This window comes from Musca vetustissima, unplaced genomic scaffold (assembly GCF_032173495.1).
Source record: "Musca vetustissima isolate MV318-11 ecotype Yass unplaced genomic scaffold, APGP_CSIRO_Mvet_v1 utg41009, whole genome shotgun sequence".
Taxonomy (NCBI): Eukaryota; Metazoa; Arthropoda; class Insecta; order Diptera; family Muscidae; genus Musca; species Musca vetustissima.
The window spans coordinates 107,454-125,285 of record NW_026880204.1 but is presented as its reverse complement, the minus strand read 5'-3'; the positions used below and the strand labels follow the sequence as shown (position 1 = coordinate 125,285).

Below are 17,832 nucleotides of genomic sequence, written 5' to 3'. Positions count from 1 at the left end.
GATAGAACTTTTTTGTTGTTCATTTTAACAAATTATTTATTTTGTAAACAATTTTGATCTTCATTTTCAGATTCACATAAATTTTAGCAGATATCTGTTTCTGGTTGTTATTTGTACTGTTCACAGTATTTAACAAATTATATTTGTATTATTTATGTTCAAGTGATATTAATCTATATAAATGTATAGTGTTTTGAAAGGACAGACGGGCATATGTTCCATATGCAGTATTTTAACCATTTGAATATATCAAACTCTGAAAGCGAGCATTTCTTTATATATACGAGTATAAACATTTAAATTTGTTCAATGAAATGATTCACTGAAAAGACAGATAGGAACTAGTTTTTTTTTCCTTTGTTATGAAAGGAATTGAAATTAGGGATAGCTAGGTCGATTTCGGGTTTTAAAGTCGAAGTGATATTAATCTATATAAAAATGTTGTGATTTGAAAAGACAGACGGACATATGTTCCATATGCAGTATTTTATCCATTCGAGATCAGAGGATTGTTTATATAACCTAAAAGTATGCTTTTTATAACCTAAAAGTATGCTTTATATTATCAATATCAATATTATAATTATATTGATAATTCATTATTCTAATATGCCATTATATCACACATAAACTATAATTAATTGATTAATTATTATGTCATTATGGCAAAGAATAATATGTAATTAACCCCAGGCACCGAACTCCTCCCTTTCCTATCATCCTTATAATAACCGATATTCAATACATGTGATATAAATATGCTGGTATATATACCGTAATACTAATGTTTTATCAATAAAACTAAAAATAAAACAATAGTTTAGAATGTGAGTTTTTTTCATACAAATTTATTATACAAATATTATGTTGTTGTTCTTTTTTTCTATTTTATTATATTGTTCTCTTCGTGTGTGTGTGTTTGGGTTAATTAAAAGTAGCAGTTAGAGTAGTAGTTGTAGTAGTACATAATAATTATTGTAGTTTTGTATGCTGTTATTATTTATTTGTTGTTCTTCTTTTTTTTTTTTGTTTTAATTTAAATTTAATTTATAAATAAAATTTTATTGAGTATATATTTATAGGCGTTTTTTGTATATGTAAATATAGTTAAAGTATGTATATTATTTGCCATAAATTTCTACACGAAATATTATACCATAATTATATTGTGATTGCAATTTAATATTAACAAAATTAAAACCAGGTCCACCAGAATATATGGTTGCATGTCCACCGGTACCATTGGTCACCTGATCGAATGCCCGTATGCCAGTTATAATGCGGCCATTGCCAATGCCCTTTAGTGGGAGAAAGATGATAATTATTATTACAATTATTTTTTTCGTTATTAGGAATAAAATATCAATTTTTCCCGGAAAGTTTGCCGCATCATACATTGAAAAAGATCTAGATTTGTGTTGAATGATTTATATTAATATTCATAATAGATCATAGCCAAATGAATGCATTTGTTTATCATTTTAATTATATGTCTTGATTTGTCAATAGCATAAACGACCTTCACGAGACTAGACACACTCGATAGCGCTTGTGATAAAGTCAATATTTTCAAAACACAAGAGTATCCATGGATCACTCTCTGAAATTTGCAAGATATTCTATAAAATATTAAAAAATCGATTTTATTTAATTTATTCTTTTGCAACAACTATACTGTGAGGGTCTTGGTTCTAGGCATGTTTTTCCATGCGATATGGTTATGGGTCCAAGGTGACCGATTCGCAAAAATGTGAATGTTTTGATTTAACACAAACCAATCTATTTCTGGTATGTACATGGTCTTATGCAATTTTTTCAGAGGAAATGGCCGTAATTTGAAATTCCAGGTAGGTGATGGATAAAAAACCTCATATCCTTCGTATAAGGTTCGGAGTTTTCCAACCAAAGTGGATAATTAAACGTTTCCGGTTCTTTGAAGGTAAAAAACTTCTTCGCAAAAAATACCAATATATCATAGACTCCATATAAATTTTCCACCTCTATGTATTTTATTCCAGATATTTGGAAATAAAAATTCTTCACCCAAATTGTTTTAGTTAGGTAGATTGTCCTTGCCTTCCATGGGTCTGTACGTGTTTTCGGAGCATAAAATAATTCTTGGCAAAAACGTGTCAATATAGGACCATGTTTTGACTTTTTGGTATTTTAATAGAGAAGGGATTGTAATTTGGGATTCTGTGTTCTTGGTGGGCAAAATAATGTCTTTGTAGAAAATTGTCTATACTATCCAATATCTTAATAAAGTCTCCCATACAAATTATCTGTTTTATTTTAGGTCGCATTTTAAAACCGAAGGGGCTGTAATTTAGTACATCTTTTTCTGATAGAATAGGTCTTGGCAACACAACACAGATCCTATCCATCATAGGTATTTAAATGGTCCTAGGACCATAAGATGATAAGAAACCTGCTAGCAGATAATTTACCCTATAATAAATATTTTCCTCAATAGATTTTTCAAAACAAAGGGTCTTTAATTTAAAGTCCTGGATTTCATCAGAGATCATTTTAAATACAGGTCCATGTTTTGAAATATATTCCACACCTACGGTATAGCTTGCCGCTTGTCGAAATATTTTCATAATAGGCCAATGTTATAATCTACATATAAAAGGCCCGAACTCATTCCCGATAAGCGAGATTTCGATCTCGCTTTTCATATTTATTTTTTAATTCGAATCTCTTGCAGAAAATAAGAATTTTTTAATTTAAAGAAACAGCAAGAAATTAAAAAACATATCTCATTTTCCGATAAGAATTCAAATACATGAACGAAAATTTACAGGGGAAGTGTAGAAAAAAACTCAATATATTTTATTAAAAAAGAGTTCAACTAAAACAAGTGAAAAAGCGGTAAGTTCTGCCGGGCCGAATTATGGATACCCTCCACCATAGATATATTGATAGGTACTAGAAATGAAAATATAAGGAACATACCAAAAAGTGGACCTATACCGACATTTCTAAAAACGGATTATGTAAACCATAATACAAATTTTAGAAATTTTTAAAGGATAATTATACCCTCAGCCTTATGGCTAATGAGGGTGTATACACTTTAACACGGTGAAAATGTGCCTCATCGAAATATTGGTTCTAGACCCCATGAATCTTTGGGCCAAATCCGTTTCAGAAATTTTAGAAATACCAAATTGCAGCAAATTCGGTTTAAAAACGCGCTCAAGAACCCCAAAATACCGAAAATTGGGGGTACCCTTAAATGGGGGTATCCGAAAAAATTGACCTATATTCATAATTTTTTGTGGAGAGATTTGGAACCTATTAAGAACCCAATGTACCAAATTTCAGCGTATTCGGTTGAAAAACGCGCTCAAGAACCCCAAAATACCGAAAATTGGGGGGTACTGTTATGTGAGAGTTATACCTAAACGTGGACCGATATATCCCATCTTCGAACTTGACCAGCCTGCATACATTTGCGTAGAAATAAATACAATAAAATAACAAAAATAAAAATTATAATAAAAATGTGAGAATAAAATATATCTGCCAAAATTCTTGCTCCAAAATTAATAATTTCACCATTCTCATATAAAAATATATACAAGTTCATACATGACCCACTGTCTATCGTAAAACTATAAAATCGGAATTTTTGTTTTTGCAATTTCAAATCATTTCAATTTCATTCAACATTAGTATGATGCAAAAAAGAAAAGTAGTCTAATGCGAAATGAAATGTCGGATGTGATCGCAACCACTTTCATCATTCAAGCGTATATTCCTTACGCTTATCAATTACGAAGCACATATATGTATGTATGTGTGTGTGTGTGCATATACAATCAACATTATCGTAATATAGTATAGCTGGCGTATAATCCCAGATTTTTGTTTTTGTGGACATAAAACGTTTGACGACAAGAAAAAAAACACACACACATTTTCAAGATTTCCGGTAATGTGAACAAAACGCAATTTCGCGAATAGACAGACGAACACATATATGCACCATGAGAAAACTTTGAGTGTGTGTTAAATTTAAACCAACTGACTAGGACTAATACATATAAAGGGCACTTGTGATAGAAGGTATGGCAATATTCGATAATTTGAGTTGGAATTAATCATGCACGCTAATATCGATCGTACACAAATAATATGATATTAAATAAAAATTACAGTAAATTTTCAAAAAAAATTTACATTGGGGGAGCGATTGAGAAAATTACAGAGCGGTTTGTGTTGGGAATTTCCAGTTGTGTGTAAAAAAAAATGTTATAGAGAAGAAGATCTACTACCAACAAATGTTTATATTCATGAATTTTTTTCTTAAAATTTCTTTCACATTGAATTAAATGTTAGATGTTAATCCATGCTCAGACCGAATGATAACATATAAAAAAATATAAAAAAGTGTTCGATCATGATCTAGAACAACATGAACATATCATGTGTTGATAGCAACCACAACAAGTTGGATGTTGGTTTAGTATACTTAATACTGAAAAATGTTTAATTATTTTTTCTTTTGTCTTATTTAATTATTTTCTAGCATAAACAGAAATCGAGAGAATACCCCCACACTTGAATGAATGTAAAACAATAATAACAAAACAAATCCTAGTAAAAGAAATAGAAAGCAACCTTGAGTAAAAAAAAAAACAGCAACAACAACAAGATTTGTTGTTTATTTGTTTTATTAAAGAAACAAAAACAAACAAATAATAACATTTCACTGAATTATATTATTTTGCCGATAAGGTTTACTCAGAATTCGAGATTATTTTCCCCACCATTTCACCGAGTAAAGGAATTGGGGGAAAATAATAAATAAATATAAAAAACGAAATAGCAAAGAACAGTCAAAATCAAGAATAATAACAAAAACAAAATTTCATAGATATTTAAACGGCATTCGAGAGAAGAGACTCTTTCTCCCGCATATATACACGATCAAATGATAAGGTGGGACACAATTGTAGGAAAATTTTGAGTGTTGCCAGACTGAACGGTAAAATCGCGGGAAATGCAAAAAATGAAATTAAATTAAATTTAATGAGCTTATTAATGCTTCCAATCAGGGGCACCAGTTCCGATATATTAGCAGCTATACTTTAAGCCCATTTCAAAAGCGATTTTAGAACTCTATTTGAATTTATTTAAAATCTACCAGATCAGATCAGATTAAATTTTCTAAAGAATGTCTTTTGAAGATTTACGAACTTATTATATTTTTTTTTCAGTTTAAACGTTAAACGTGATGGATTTGCCAGGTCAAAAAAATATTTCTTCTGCACTCGATTTTTAGGTATCAAATCCAAAAAAAGTAAATTTTTAACGAATATATAATGAACATTTTTAAATTATTATTATTTATTTATTTTTTTTTTTTGAAAATTCTTATCATAATCTACGCAGAAGGTCTTAAGAATATTTTTTAAGGATTTTTAAAGAATATTTGTTGAAAGTTGGAATTATTCATAAATTTGTGGATTTTTAGAAATATTTGTATATATTTTGTCCAGAATATTTTTTGAAAATCTACCAAAACAATAAAGATATACCATGGATTTCTTGAAAATATTTCTTGGAACTTGAAATTAAAAAAAAATAGTTAGGGTATGTTAAGGCTATTTCTAAGGAACATGGGCATAGAAATTGTAGGATAACAAAATAAACTGATGCCTATCTCATTATAATTCTGATTTATGTTCTGACTAATAATAGATGACTCAGTCGGTGTTGCCGGCCGATATATACCCTCAACCTATGGTTTGGGGAGGTCTTCGGAAATACACACAGGTTTTATTATTCGCTATATATTTATATATTAATTGTGTTTATCAAAGAGGTTTAAGATTTAAGGAACCCCCTCCCCCTATTCTCCATTTTAATTTTTCAAGATTTTCAATGGGCTGGTAAACCAATACCAATGCTTGATAAGGTTTGTAACTTTGCACATATGTATTTGAAGATTTAAAAGAGAATAAAAATAATTTACAAAAAAATTGTGTAATTGTTTTGTTGTTGTTTTTGTAATTAAAGAGAAGACCTTATTTTTGATGGCGGGCATGACAACTCTTCACTGGAACATCGGAATCCAAAAATTCCAACGATGTTAGAAAAAGTACATGTCTGGCTCTCATATGAACTAGGATTATTGACTTCACTCTAAAATTAATAAAATAGCGGACCTTTGAAAAAATATTTTTGGAAAATCGCCGATTTTTCATCAAAAACCAAGTTAAAAAATAGGGAACATATTCACAGATTAGCTTTATCCTAGTTCGTACGATAACAGTACACTCACAGAGAAACGTGTAAAAATTTGAAATCGATTGGGTTATTAGTTTTTGAATTATCGTGAAAAACGCGTTTAAAGTTTGAGAAGCCCTTTAGATATAGATTTATTGCTGACACAATAAATCGGCTATATCTTCAAGACTTCTTGAGATTTTCACTTGGAATTTTGTAGGGACATTTTTGAACTAGTATATATTCGAATTTTGACCCAGAGAATGGGGGGGGTCTCCTTAATATTGATCAATTTGCTTGAATCTATTAGATTTTACAATTTTATAAAATATTACCCCTTTTTGGGGGAGCACTTAATGTTGTAGGCTTTGTAAATATAATAGAATCGCCAAATATTGAATTTATAAATATTAAAAATTTTGGTAACTTGAACTAAGTTTCGACGAAATATTAAGATATGCAAAGATTGGATTAAATCGATTACTTAATTATCGTGTACACCAGCCTGGAAGGACGGGCATTTGTAAACCGACTTCAAATTTTCTAAAACGGATTGTTGTTCATAGAAGCATGGGGCCTAAAACCAATATTTCGATGAGGCACATTTTCACCGTATCGAAATGTATATAGCCTTATTAGGCTAAATTCTGATGACGGGCATTTGTAAACCGACTTCAAATTTTCTGAAACGGATTTTGTCCAAAGAAGCATGGGGTCTAAAACCAATATTTCGATGAGGCACATTTTCACGGTATCGAATTGTATATAGCCTCATTATGCTAAATTCGGAGGGTTTTAAAAATGGAGTATGATTCCGCGCCTCGCCGAATACTTTGAGGAATCGGAATTACAAATTACAGTAATACCGAAAATCGGTTGATATTTTTATGTGGAGGCAAGCTATGAGGAATTTTTTTAGATTCCCAGAACTTCAAATGAAGAATTACAGCTATGACGGTTGGACAATTCTGCTAAATATGCATGGTAAAAACAATTAAATATGGACCTAAAACTCTTTAAATATCAAAAAAAGGGAGTATGATTCCGTCGCGCCGAATCTTTTGAAGAACCGAAATTACAAATTACAGTAATACCGAAAATCGGTTGAGATTTTTATATGGAGGGAAGCAATGAGGAAGTTTTTTAGATTCCCCGAACTTCAAATGAAGAATTACAGCTATGACGGCTGGACAATTCTGCTAAATATGCTTGGTATAAACAATTAAATATGGACCTAAAGCTATTTAACTATCAAATTTAAACAAGTTGATATATTACACTCTGAACACCTTAATTCCAAAAAAAGAAAAATAAAGAGGACGATTTTTATTTTAAAATATAAACTTTAATTTTTGGAAAGCATGATGGTCAATATATCCCATTTTCAATATCATATATCGATCACATGGCTAAATCGATATTGAATTTCAATCTGAATGACAATCCTTATCTTTACTCAATTTTATTATAAAGGATTAAAAAAAAATAATTCAAACGCCTTAGACCGAATTTAAGAAAACAAATATTTTTAATTCTGAATTTTTCAGTTGTAAAATTTTAATAAGGTGGTTTCTTCTTCACTATTTGCTATCAATAATATTTCAAAATTCAGTTCACCTCTGACGCCAATCCATGGTCTAAAATAGCTGAAGCTTGAACAGATATCCGAATTATGAATATTAAATATGAAATATTTTTCCTAAATATTATGTTATTATAATATTCTAATGGCGTGCTTGGATTAAATTTCGAGACTATTAAAAAAATAAATAAATCTATATCTCTATATTTGTCTAGTAATTTTTCGATGAGGTCATATCAACATATCATTAAAATAAGTATGGCATCAAACACAATGCTGATATTATGTGTTCGTTTTGCACTTTCTTCACTTGTTATCAACATTATTATCTTTTTCTTTCTTTGTATTCCTTCAATGTATGATGTTGGCAACATATTCCGATGAAAAGAAATTAAATAAACTATCGATAATTTCTTACATTTTTGGGATATTTAATTTCATGTGTCACATATTTTCCCGGCGATGAGGCATTGAATACTTGTTCGGCATGCAGCAGTTGGGCAGAATTGGAAATATTACCCCAGGTACTGGAAACGGCATATGTGGTCGCCAGCAGACACACCAGCACAGTTAGTACAATATATTTTAAATTTGACATGATGTTTATTATTAATATAATTTATATTTTAGGTACGATTTTAGTAATCCTTTTTCGTGGTTTCTTTTTAATTTAAAAGATTAAAAACTTTTCAATTTTTCCTTAAATAAAACTCTTTATTTTCTTGTTCTTCCTTATTTCTATTATTTTATTTTTTTTCTTCTTAAATGTTTCACTTTTTGTGGTAATCCGTTTGAAATTTCTTTCAGAGTTTGTTATTACAAATGCAAAATTAAACCGTTTTCTAGCACCCAAATTTTAAAACTAATTTCAATTTCCGTTTTATTTCTCCGTTGTCTGGAGTGGTGGCTTAGCTTAATAGTGGCTCTATATACACACAGGGAGAGAGTCTGGGACCCAATGAAGCCGCTCTCTCTTTTGTTTTTTGCCTTATTTTTTTTTTTTGTGACAGAATTCGGTTTCTGATTATTTATGACATGAATCCGGCCAGCATCTTGTGTATTTTTTTCTATATTGGGTCCAGCCAGTGACTCTCTTTTCGCGTAGCTGAGCTACGCTGTCATATTCTTCTTATCAGTTCTTGTGTGTGTGTTTTTTTTCAGTGAATTTATACGCCTCCGTTTTTTTCATTTTTGAGCAAAATAAAACAAAAGCAACAAAATATATGTATGGGAAATCAAGTCATGAAAATGTTTTTGAACTTATGTCCACCAAAAAAGTGTACATATTCCACATACATAATATTCAAATATATGTATTTAAAACATAAAGATTCGATTCGGGACTATGCCATGGCAAACATTTGATAGGGGCCAGCCAACATGTGCTGTGGCTGCTGGTGGTGCTGGTGTTGGCTTGGCTTCGACGATGTCGTTGTGACTTACAATCTTGTGATTATGATGCGTCATTTTTACACTTACTAAAAATAAGCTTTGTTCCAGCCTCCTCGTCCCCGGCAGTATCGCTACTTTTACCTTAGTTTTTCTTTTTTATTTTTGATTTTATAAAAATATACAATTTTATGAAATCATAATTCCGTATTCTTAAAATAAACATTAGATGATAATTTCATTTAGCATGTATGTTAAAGGTCAAAACTGATTTGGAATTATTTCATGAAACATAGATTTGAAATCGAAATATTAAGTGATTTGAAAAAATCAGTGTGTTCAAATGATGTTAGAAAAAATTAGGACGGTGAAGGAGAGAAGGAATGGGAAAAATAAAAAAAGAACGAATTTGGACTTAGGGACAAAAAAATATAGGGTGATTTTTTAACAAGCTTTAAAAAAGATTTTCCAAAATTATTCATTTTTTTAATAAAAGAATAAAATTCAGAAAAAAATCTGAGGTATTTGTCTCAATAAAAAATCGACTCAGTTTCTTAGGTTTTTTTTTGTATAGAAAATAAATTTCGAACTCATTTTCTGATCTATTTTATCTACATCAGTTTCTAAAGTATTTTTATATAGAAAAAAATTCACAACCTCAGTTTCTGAGGTATTTTTTCTATAGAAAAAAATTCACAACGTCAGTTTCTGAGGTATTTTTTTAATTCTTAAGAAAAAAATTCACAACCTCAGTTTCTGAGGTATTTTTTTTCTATAGAAAAAAAATTCACAACCTCAGTTTCTGAGGTATTTTTTCTATAGAAAAAAAAATCACAACCTCAGTTACGGAAGTATTTTTTCTATAGAAAAAAATTCACAACCTCAGTGTCTGAGGTATTTTTTTTCTATAGAAAAAAATTCGCGACGACCTCAGGAGTCATATTTTTTTCTATAGAAAAAAATTCGCGACGACCTCAGGAGTCATATTTTTTTCTATAGAAAAAAATTCGACCTTCGTTTCTGAGGTATTTTTTTTATTTCTATTTCTAAAAAAAATCTCAGTCGACCTCAGTTAATGAGTATTATTTTCTATAGATATTTTCTATATTTTATTTCAGTTAATATATTTTTTTACATAGAAAAAAATCTTCAATTTCTTTTTCAGTAATACCTCGACCTTAGTTAATGAGGTATTTTTTCTATAGAAAAAAATCTTCAGAACTCACTTCTGATATATTTTTTTCTATAGAAAAAAATTGAATGTAATTATTGATATAGAAATTAAATCTGTTTTTTAAGTATTTTTTAGAGAAAAGTGCAACTAAAATTTCTGAATTGTTTTTTCTATATAGAAAAACAAATCTGAAGTATTTTTTCCATAAAAAGTTTTTTATAATATAGATTGATTTTTTCCTGTAGAAAAAATCTCAGAATTGAGGCAAATTTACTTTTTCTCTAAAAAAAAACTCTCATCGTCATTTAGTTGTTATAATGGTCCTATGTCGACAATACTCATACCCATCCGCAATTTTCACAATAATAATAGTCACATTACCCATATTTATACTAAGAATTTCCAGCACCATAATTTTAAAAAAAAAATCCAAACTATGAATAGTTGTATATTCCCCAAACCACAAAATGATAAAAATTAAAATTCACGTTAATGCTTGATTGTTATAAAAGGAGGCTTTTTATTAATTATTACAATAAGTAGTTGCTTGGCATTCCCAAAGAACACATTCAAGGATCTAAGGATATTAAGAAAAAAATGTTGAAATTAATTCTTATATCAATATTTTTGGCCACTGTGCTATGCGATTTTGAGGCAGACGATGACGTATGGGGTGATATAAATTTAGGTGATAAGCTACTCTTTGATAAGAGAATATCTACGTCGAAAAGAAATCAACATTTCATAATTGGCTACCAGGTAAATATTGTGTGGAATAAAAGGAAACAAGAGATTTCTAATTTCCACAAAAAATAATAATAATAATTATTTCCTCTCTATATTTTAGAACAATCTCCATAAGACCAATATTTCATCAATTATTGTAAGAAATTTTAATTCCAACGAGAACACTATTGTTGCTATATTAAATGGCGGAATTGGTGATAATAAAGCTAAAATTTCTGTATTTGGTGAAGAGGGTGTAAATGTACGCCTAATGATATTTGGCAAAGAAAATTGAATAAAATGTAACTTAATAAGCTAAATAAAATGCGGAACTATATAAAAAATGTTTTTTTATTTATAAACCAGTGAAGAAAGTAGTAAAGTCGGACGGGGCCGACTTTATGATACTCTTCACCACTTTGGGTATATTCACAGATGCTTCCTAACAGACGTCGCATTTTTGAAGGACCATTAACATGAAAATGGATTACTACAAAACTTGATACACGGTAGCCTATACTAATTTCAGTACATTGTAGCAGACGGCCTACCTTTGGGTCTTAGCTACACCTTTTACTAAAAATCGGACGAAAATATATATGGAAGCTATATCTAAATCTGGACCGATTTTCAGAAAACTTAAGACACATCATTCTAGGCCTAATTCAGTACGCCGTGCCAAATTTCGTGCTAATCTAAAGATATATAGGGACTTTGGTACACCATTTACATTAAATCGGACGAAAAGATATATGGGAGCTATATCTAAATCTGAATCGATTTTCTAGAAACTTAGCACCCAAATCAGTACTCGATGCCAAAATTCCTGCAAATCAAAAGATATATAGGGGCTTTGTTGCACCATTTACATAATATCGGACGAAAATATATATATGGGAGCTATATCTAAATCTGAACCGATTTTATTGAAACTTAGCACACATTATTCTACACTCAATTCAGTACCCTATGCAAAATTTGGTGCAAATCGACGGATATATAGGGATTTTGGAGCACCACTTACCTAAAATCGAACGAAAATATATCTAAATCTGAACCGATTTTCACGAAACTTAGCACACATCATTCTAGGCTTAGTTTAGTACTCTGTACTAAATTTTGTGCAAATCGAAAGATATATAGGGACTTTTGTACACAATTTACATTAAATCGGACGAAAATATATATGGGAGCTATATCTAAATCTGGACCGATTTTTCCCAATTTCAATAGGGTTCGTCCTTGGACCAAATAAGTGACCTATGCCAATTTTCATCCAATTCGGATCATAAATGCGACCTGTACTTTGTTTACAATTTAACATGGACAGACAGACGGACGGACGGACATGCATAAATCGACTTAAAAAGTGATTCTATGCATATTCTCAAAAGGAACCATGTGTATATCTCGTTTTCTTTTGCCTGTTACAAACATATGCACAAAGACATAGTACCCTGTACCACAGTGTGGTGAAGGGTATAAAAATTCACCTCAGTGTGAACAGAGATGGTGATTTTTCCTTGTAGAATAAAAACTGATCTTGTGAATATGTTTTCTATAGAACATAATTTACATCTCAGTGTGAACATTAGTTTTGATTTTTATCCATAAAAATACCATTTGTTAACTTATATTTAAATATTTTATTGCGAATCAATTTTTAATGTTTTATTTATTTAAAAGAAATTAATAAAAAGTGTTGTTTCTATCCATAAATTAAAACAGTGGCATTAAAACCATTGCCTCTAAATCCAATCAATTTCACGGTGGCAAAGACACGACCAGATCCTCCACTCTTTAACATTGGCACAACTCCGGTTAAATTTCGAAAGTTGTCGACAACAATTACCGCTGATATCTTACGACTATTTGAAGCAAACTAAAGGAAAAAACATATTTTTTTGAAGAATTTTTAATTTTTTTAAGTAAAAATAAAAATCTTACCCCAGTAGGAAATCTAATTAATGCATTCGAAATTTTACCAGGTTTTGGTTTCACAACAACATTTTGACGAAACAAAAGTGGAGCATTGGGCAGACGTTGGCCCCAAATTTGTGAATGACAATAAGACAAAGTGACACATGCCAATAACAGAGCCACAGTAAAAATAAGAACTTTCATTTTTACGATGAAAAAATTCTCTTCAAGTTATGAAGTGCAATGGTTCGTTATTGAAATATAAACTGCAAATGTTTGAAATAAAAAAATGCAAAACTGCATTTTATATAAATGAACTTATACAATAATTATAGCCCTGTTAACCACATTTCTATTAAGGGTTAATCTGATAAAGAAATTATAAATTATAATAAAAATAAATCACCATAATATAAACAAGAAACAAATTCTAACCACAAAAAATATATTTTTATGAAAATAAAACTGAAATAATGTATTTATTCGTAATCGATTTGCTATAAAAGCTGATCGTTATTAATTATTGAATTGATTAGTTGTTCGGAATTGAATTAGGACGAGACGTTTTACAATGTTATCCATTTTGAAAGTACTTTTCATATGTGGCTTAATAACCACTGTGCTGTGCATCTCTATGTCAAGTGATAGCATGTGGGGTACTCGTGAACCAGGAGATAAAATGATTTTCGATCGGAATATAACATTGCCGAAGAAGATAGCCCGCTATCAGGATACAAAAATTAATTATGATGTAAGTACTGTGGTGAGACCAAAAAAAAAGATTTTTTAATTTATTTTTTCTTTTTTGTATAAAAAAACTTGAGAAAATTCAAATCAAAAATATTTGTATATTTTTTTCAAAAATATTTATATAATTTTTTAATTATATATATTTTTTCTATAAAAAATTATGTTTTCTGTAAAATATATTTATTTTTTATTGAATATTGTTCGTATTATTTCAGCCCTGGTTTATTAAGCCCACCATAACGGCAATTGTTTTGAAGAATTTCAATCCCAAAGAACAACCCATTTTGCAGATACTGAAGGGTGGCATTGGCGACAAAAAGGCAGAAATATATTTGGCTACCCAAAAATCGGAGGGTATGCGAGTGCGTCTAATGATTTTTGGCAAGAAAATTGAATGAAAGTATAGAATAAATATGAATGTTAAATAAATTATGAGTATAAAGAAACGCAACAACAACAAATTATTGTGGAGGAAAAAAGTCGTTGCTAGAGGTTGAGGTCCATTTTTATACCCACATCTATGTTACCTTACCTTACCCTTCTTATAGCTTTTTGTTGTCCTAAGAGGTTGTAAAGCGAAATGTTGGTCTAGACCCACCCACCTTTTACTATACGATCGTCATACTCCGACTAGCTGAGTCGATCTAGCTATAGCTGCCACCACAGTTATGGACCACCACGAAACTTTGCATGTAAATCCGATACCGACCAAAGAAGACCCCTATTGCTTATAGTAATGTTCGGATAATATTTATGGGATAAAATGAACCAACAACTAGAGTGCGGAAATGTCGCAAAGACCACATTGAAATCTTACACGATGTTCCGTTTATGTTCAAGGATACCTCCAATAATTTTCGGTGATGATCAGATGATACTTAGGAGATGAAGTGGTCCAAAAAATTTATTTTTGTCCGGTTTTCTAGTCGCTCCAAAGGTCATTATTATAAGTCAACCATCACAAATGTTACACGGGGATGGGGTCAGGGCCAATTATCAAGATTGACTCTTTTGTTTGGTCAACATTTATCGGATCAAATGAACCAAGACTTTGGTGTGAAAATTTTCAACATTTTCAGCTAATGGCAATAAATTTTCACTCCGGGAAAACACGATTCGGAAAATATGACAGGCTAAGAAAAATGAGCTGTTGAAGTTTAATCGGTTACGAGGGTGCAATAATCGCGAAATATTGTCCTGGCTGGGATTATAGGTCCGTCGGCTCTGCTTGCTATTTTTTTATAGAATATAACACACCCAGATTAAAGTGCCCGTTTTTTTTTAAAAAAAAAGGTCAAGACCTCAGTTCACTGGCATTTTAATATCCTCCCCCATAAGATGGAGTGTATATTAAATGTGTCAAGACCTTTTTTGACCCCATATATAAACAAAAATTGAATATTTTTAAAAAAAAATGAAATAGAAATTGATAATGGGAACAAATAGGTTCATCGTTTTGGTAGAGCCTTTCATATAATGACATCGCTACTTTATCGATATTTCAAAGGATATAGACGCATTTTTCCAATCGAAGAGCTTTGTAGAGTGGTTCGTGGTGGACGAAAGATATCATGATAAAAAAGTTAAATACAGATCCATGTATTCACACATTTTTCATATGAATGTGCCGTATGTTTATTGTTTTAGGTCCTATTTTCGCTTCTATTGGCAGCAATTAGAAATCCCAACATAAAGGTCCCAACCGATTTTGGGTATCTCGAATGTCCACATCAGAGGCAGAGGATATCATTTATATATTTATGCATGTCCGCCCGTTAAATAGTAAACATAGTATACGTCGCTTTTGTAATCCGAATTGGATGAAATTTGATAAGGCTCATTTATTTGGATCAAGGACGAACCATATTAAAATAGGGAAAAATCGGTTCAGATTTAGATATAGCTGCCATATATATATTTTCGTCCAATTTAATGTAAACGGGGCACCAAAGTCTCTAAATATCTTTCGATTTGCTCGAAATTTGGCATAGCGTAATGAATTAGGATTTAGATTTAGATATAGCTCCCATATATATATATATATATCGAGTTCGCTATAAATCGATTTACACAAATTCGTCCCACTGTATGCAAACGACTCTAAATCTGCAGGAATTAAATAAAATTTAGCTTAGGTTGCAGAAAGGCAACCTAAGGCAGAAAGGATTGATGTTAGTTTCCTTCCTTATATTCCTTAATTTCCCACGAAGAAGCATTGTCATGTAATTGTTAGGATGCATATGTAGAATACACACAAAGTGGTGAAGGGTATCATATAGTCGACCCACTCCGACTTTACTACTTTCCTTATTGTTTTTATATATAAAATGTCGTAGGTAACACGATTGACGTTGTATTACTCGATGTTTGTTAACACATAAATGCGGGAACACATTCATTATTATATTTACCATTTCAGCCTAAATGTAGGCAATGGAAAATATTTTTCAACAGTGTAGGACGGATTTTTGTTTTAAATTAAAAATATTATATTGAAATATTTCTTAAGTAGCAATATTATATTATACCAGGAAAAAAATATTGTTGGTTATTAATTTTGCAAAATTACTAAGCTGTCGAAAAATGTTTTTTAAAAAAAACCTTTTGTCGATAAAATATTGGCATTGCACTGTTATTCCACGAACAAAAAATCCCTTTAATTATTTACACTTTTCTTCAAATTCTTATCAGAGTCTGTGTTTCTTAATTATGGCTATTGAAAGTGATTCATATTTGGTTTGATATTATTAAATTCTATGGAAATTCTTATGCAATTAAAAACATATGACGTGATAATTGTCTGTCCTGTCTAGCTTCATGTGTGTAAATAAATAGTGAAGAGCAGGGTGTTATCTACAAATAAACAAATATTAATAATAATAAGTAACAATTGTTTGTGACACTTATTAAAATATTGTCAACAACAACAAAAACTAGACAAAAATGATAATAGGTGTGTTCCCAATGATGAACTGTAGAAATATTACAAAGGAAGTTGGGAAATATTGAAGGTGATTACTGCAGTGTTGCTAAAGGGTATTGGAAAGGAAAAAGTAATCTGGAATACCATTAATGAAAAAAATCGGAGTGAGTTTTTTTTCTATAAGAAAAATCAGCCTCTTGGTCTGAGGTTTTTTTACCAGGGTGAGCAAAAATTCGTTCGCGAAGGATTCAAAATACATTATTTTCCTTTTGTGCTCATCGCACACATATAACAAACGAGTGTGAGCACACAACAACGTTCGTTCGTTTCGTTTCGTGGTTGAACTTCTTTCCTACATTCTCTCACGAATGAAAACAAACATTCCCGAATTCTCGCGAATGCTCAAAACGGCAACAACAAACGTTCGTGAACACAATATTTGTTGGACATGTGTTTTGTTATTCCACACACTTTCTCTTTACGTTTTTATGATATTTTTGTTTGTTGTGGTTTTTAGCAGAGCTCGCGTGCATTCGCGAACATTTGTTTTTGAGTTTTTCAAAAGAATGTTCTTCAGCAACAAATGCTAGCGACAGAATGAATCGACGACGCTTGCAGCAAAATTTTATCGTTCGTGAATTTTTCGTACAATGCGAACATTCGGGAGAGATTGCAAATGATTTTTCATTCATCGTAACTCTATCATTCGCGATAAATTCCAAACATTCGAATTCTCGCCCGTGAACACTCGTGCACTTTTTTAAGGAAGAATTTGCGCTAAACTACATTTCCCGCGCGTAAAAATGTTTCCCAAATAAATGGAACATTTTTGGCTATGAAAATATATCATTCTCTTATATAATTTCGAATATATTTTTCCTATTTTTTTGTTCAAATTCCCTTGCTGTGTGAACATACCCATTATTATTTATAGAATACAACAAATAATAACAAACCATATATAACAAAATGTGTAATTCCATAGATAATAATAACAATTTAATTAAGATTGTGTTCAAGATCTATAGGTTTTGTACGTGTAAGCCAATATGTAAGTAAGTAAGTATATTTGTATGTATGTAAGTAATCAAACAGCCAGATAACCATACATTTCTATATAGATACTAC

General features: G+C 30.6%; 3 protein-coding genes across 3 annotated transcripts in view; all 3 read right to left on the bottom strand.

Moving 5' to 3' along the window:
• LOC133325665 (protein Wnt-5) overlaps positions 1-17,832 on the bottom strand; it is a 221,204-nt gene that overhangs the window by 142,469 nt on the left and 60,903 nt on the right. The window lies entirely within an intron of this gene.
• LOC133325662 (uncharacterized) overlaps positions 1-17,832 on the bottom strand; it is a 40,746-nt gene that overhangs the window by 10,972 nt on the left and 11,942 nt on the right. The gene's annotated exons all lie outside the window — the stretch shown is intronic.
• LOC133325666 (probable salivary secreted peptide) lies at positions 1,117-8,420 on the bottom strand. The gene is made up of 2 exons (XM_061534388.1): positions 8,241-8,420; positions 1,117-1,298 (listed from the first exon to the last, which is right to left on the bottom strand). The coding sequence occupies exons 1-2, from the start codon at positions 8,418-8,420 to the stop codon at positions 1,122-1,124; spliced, it is 357 nt and encodes a 118-aa protein (XP_061390372.1). The 3' UTR covers positions 1,117-1,121.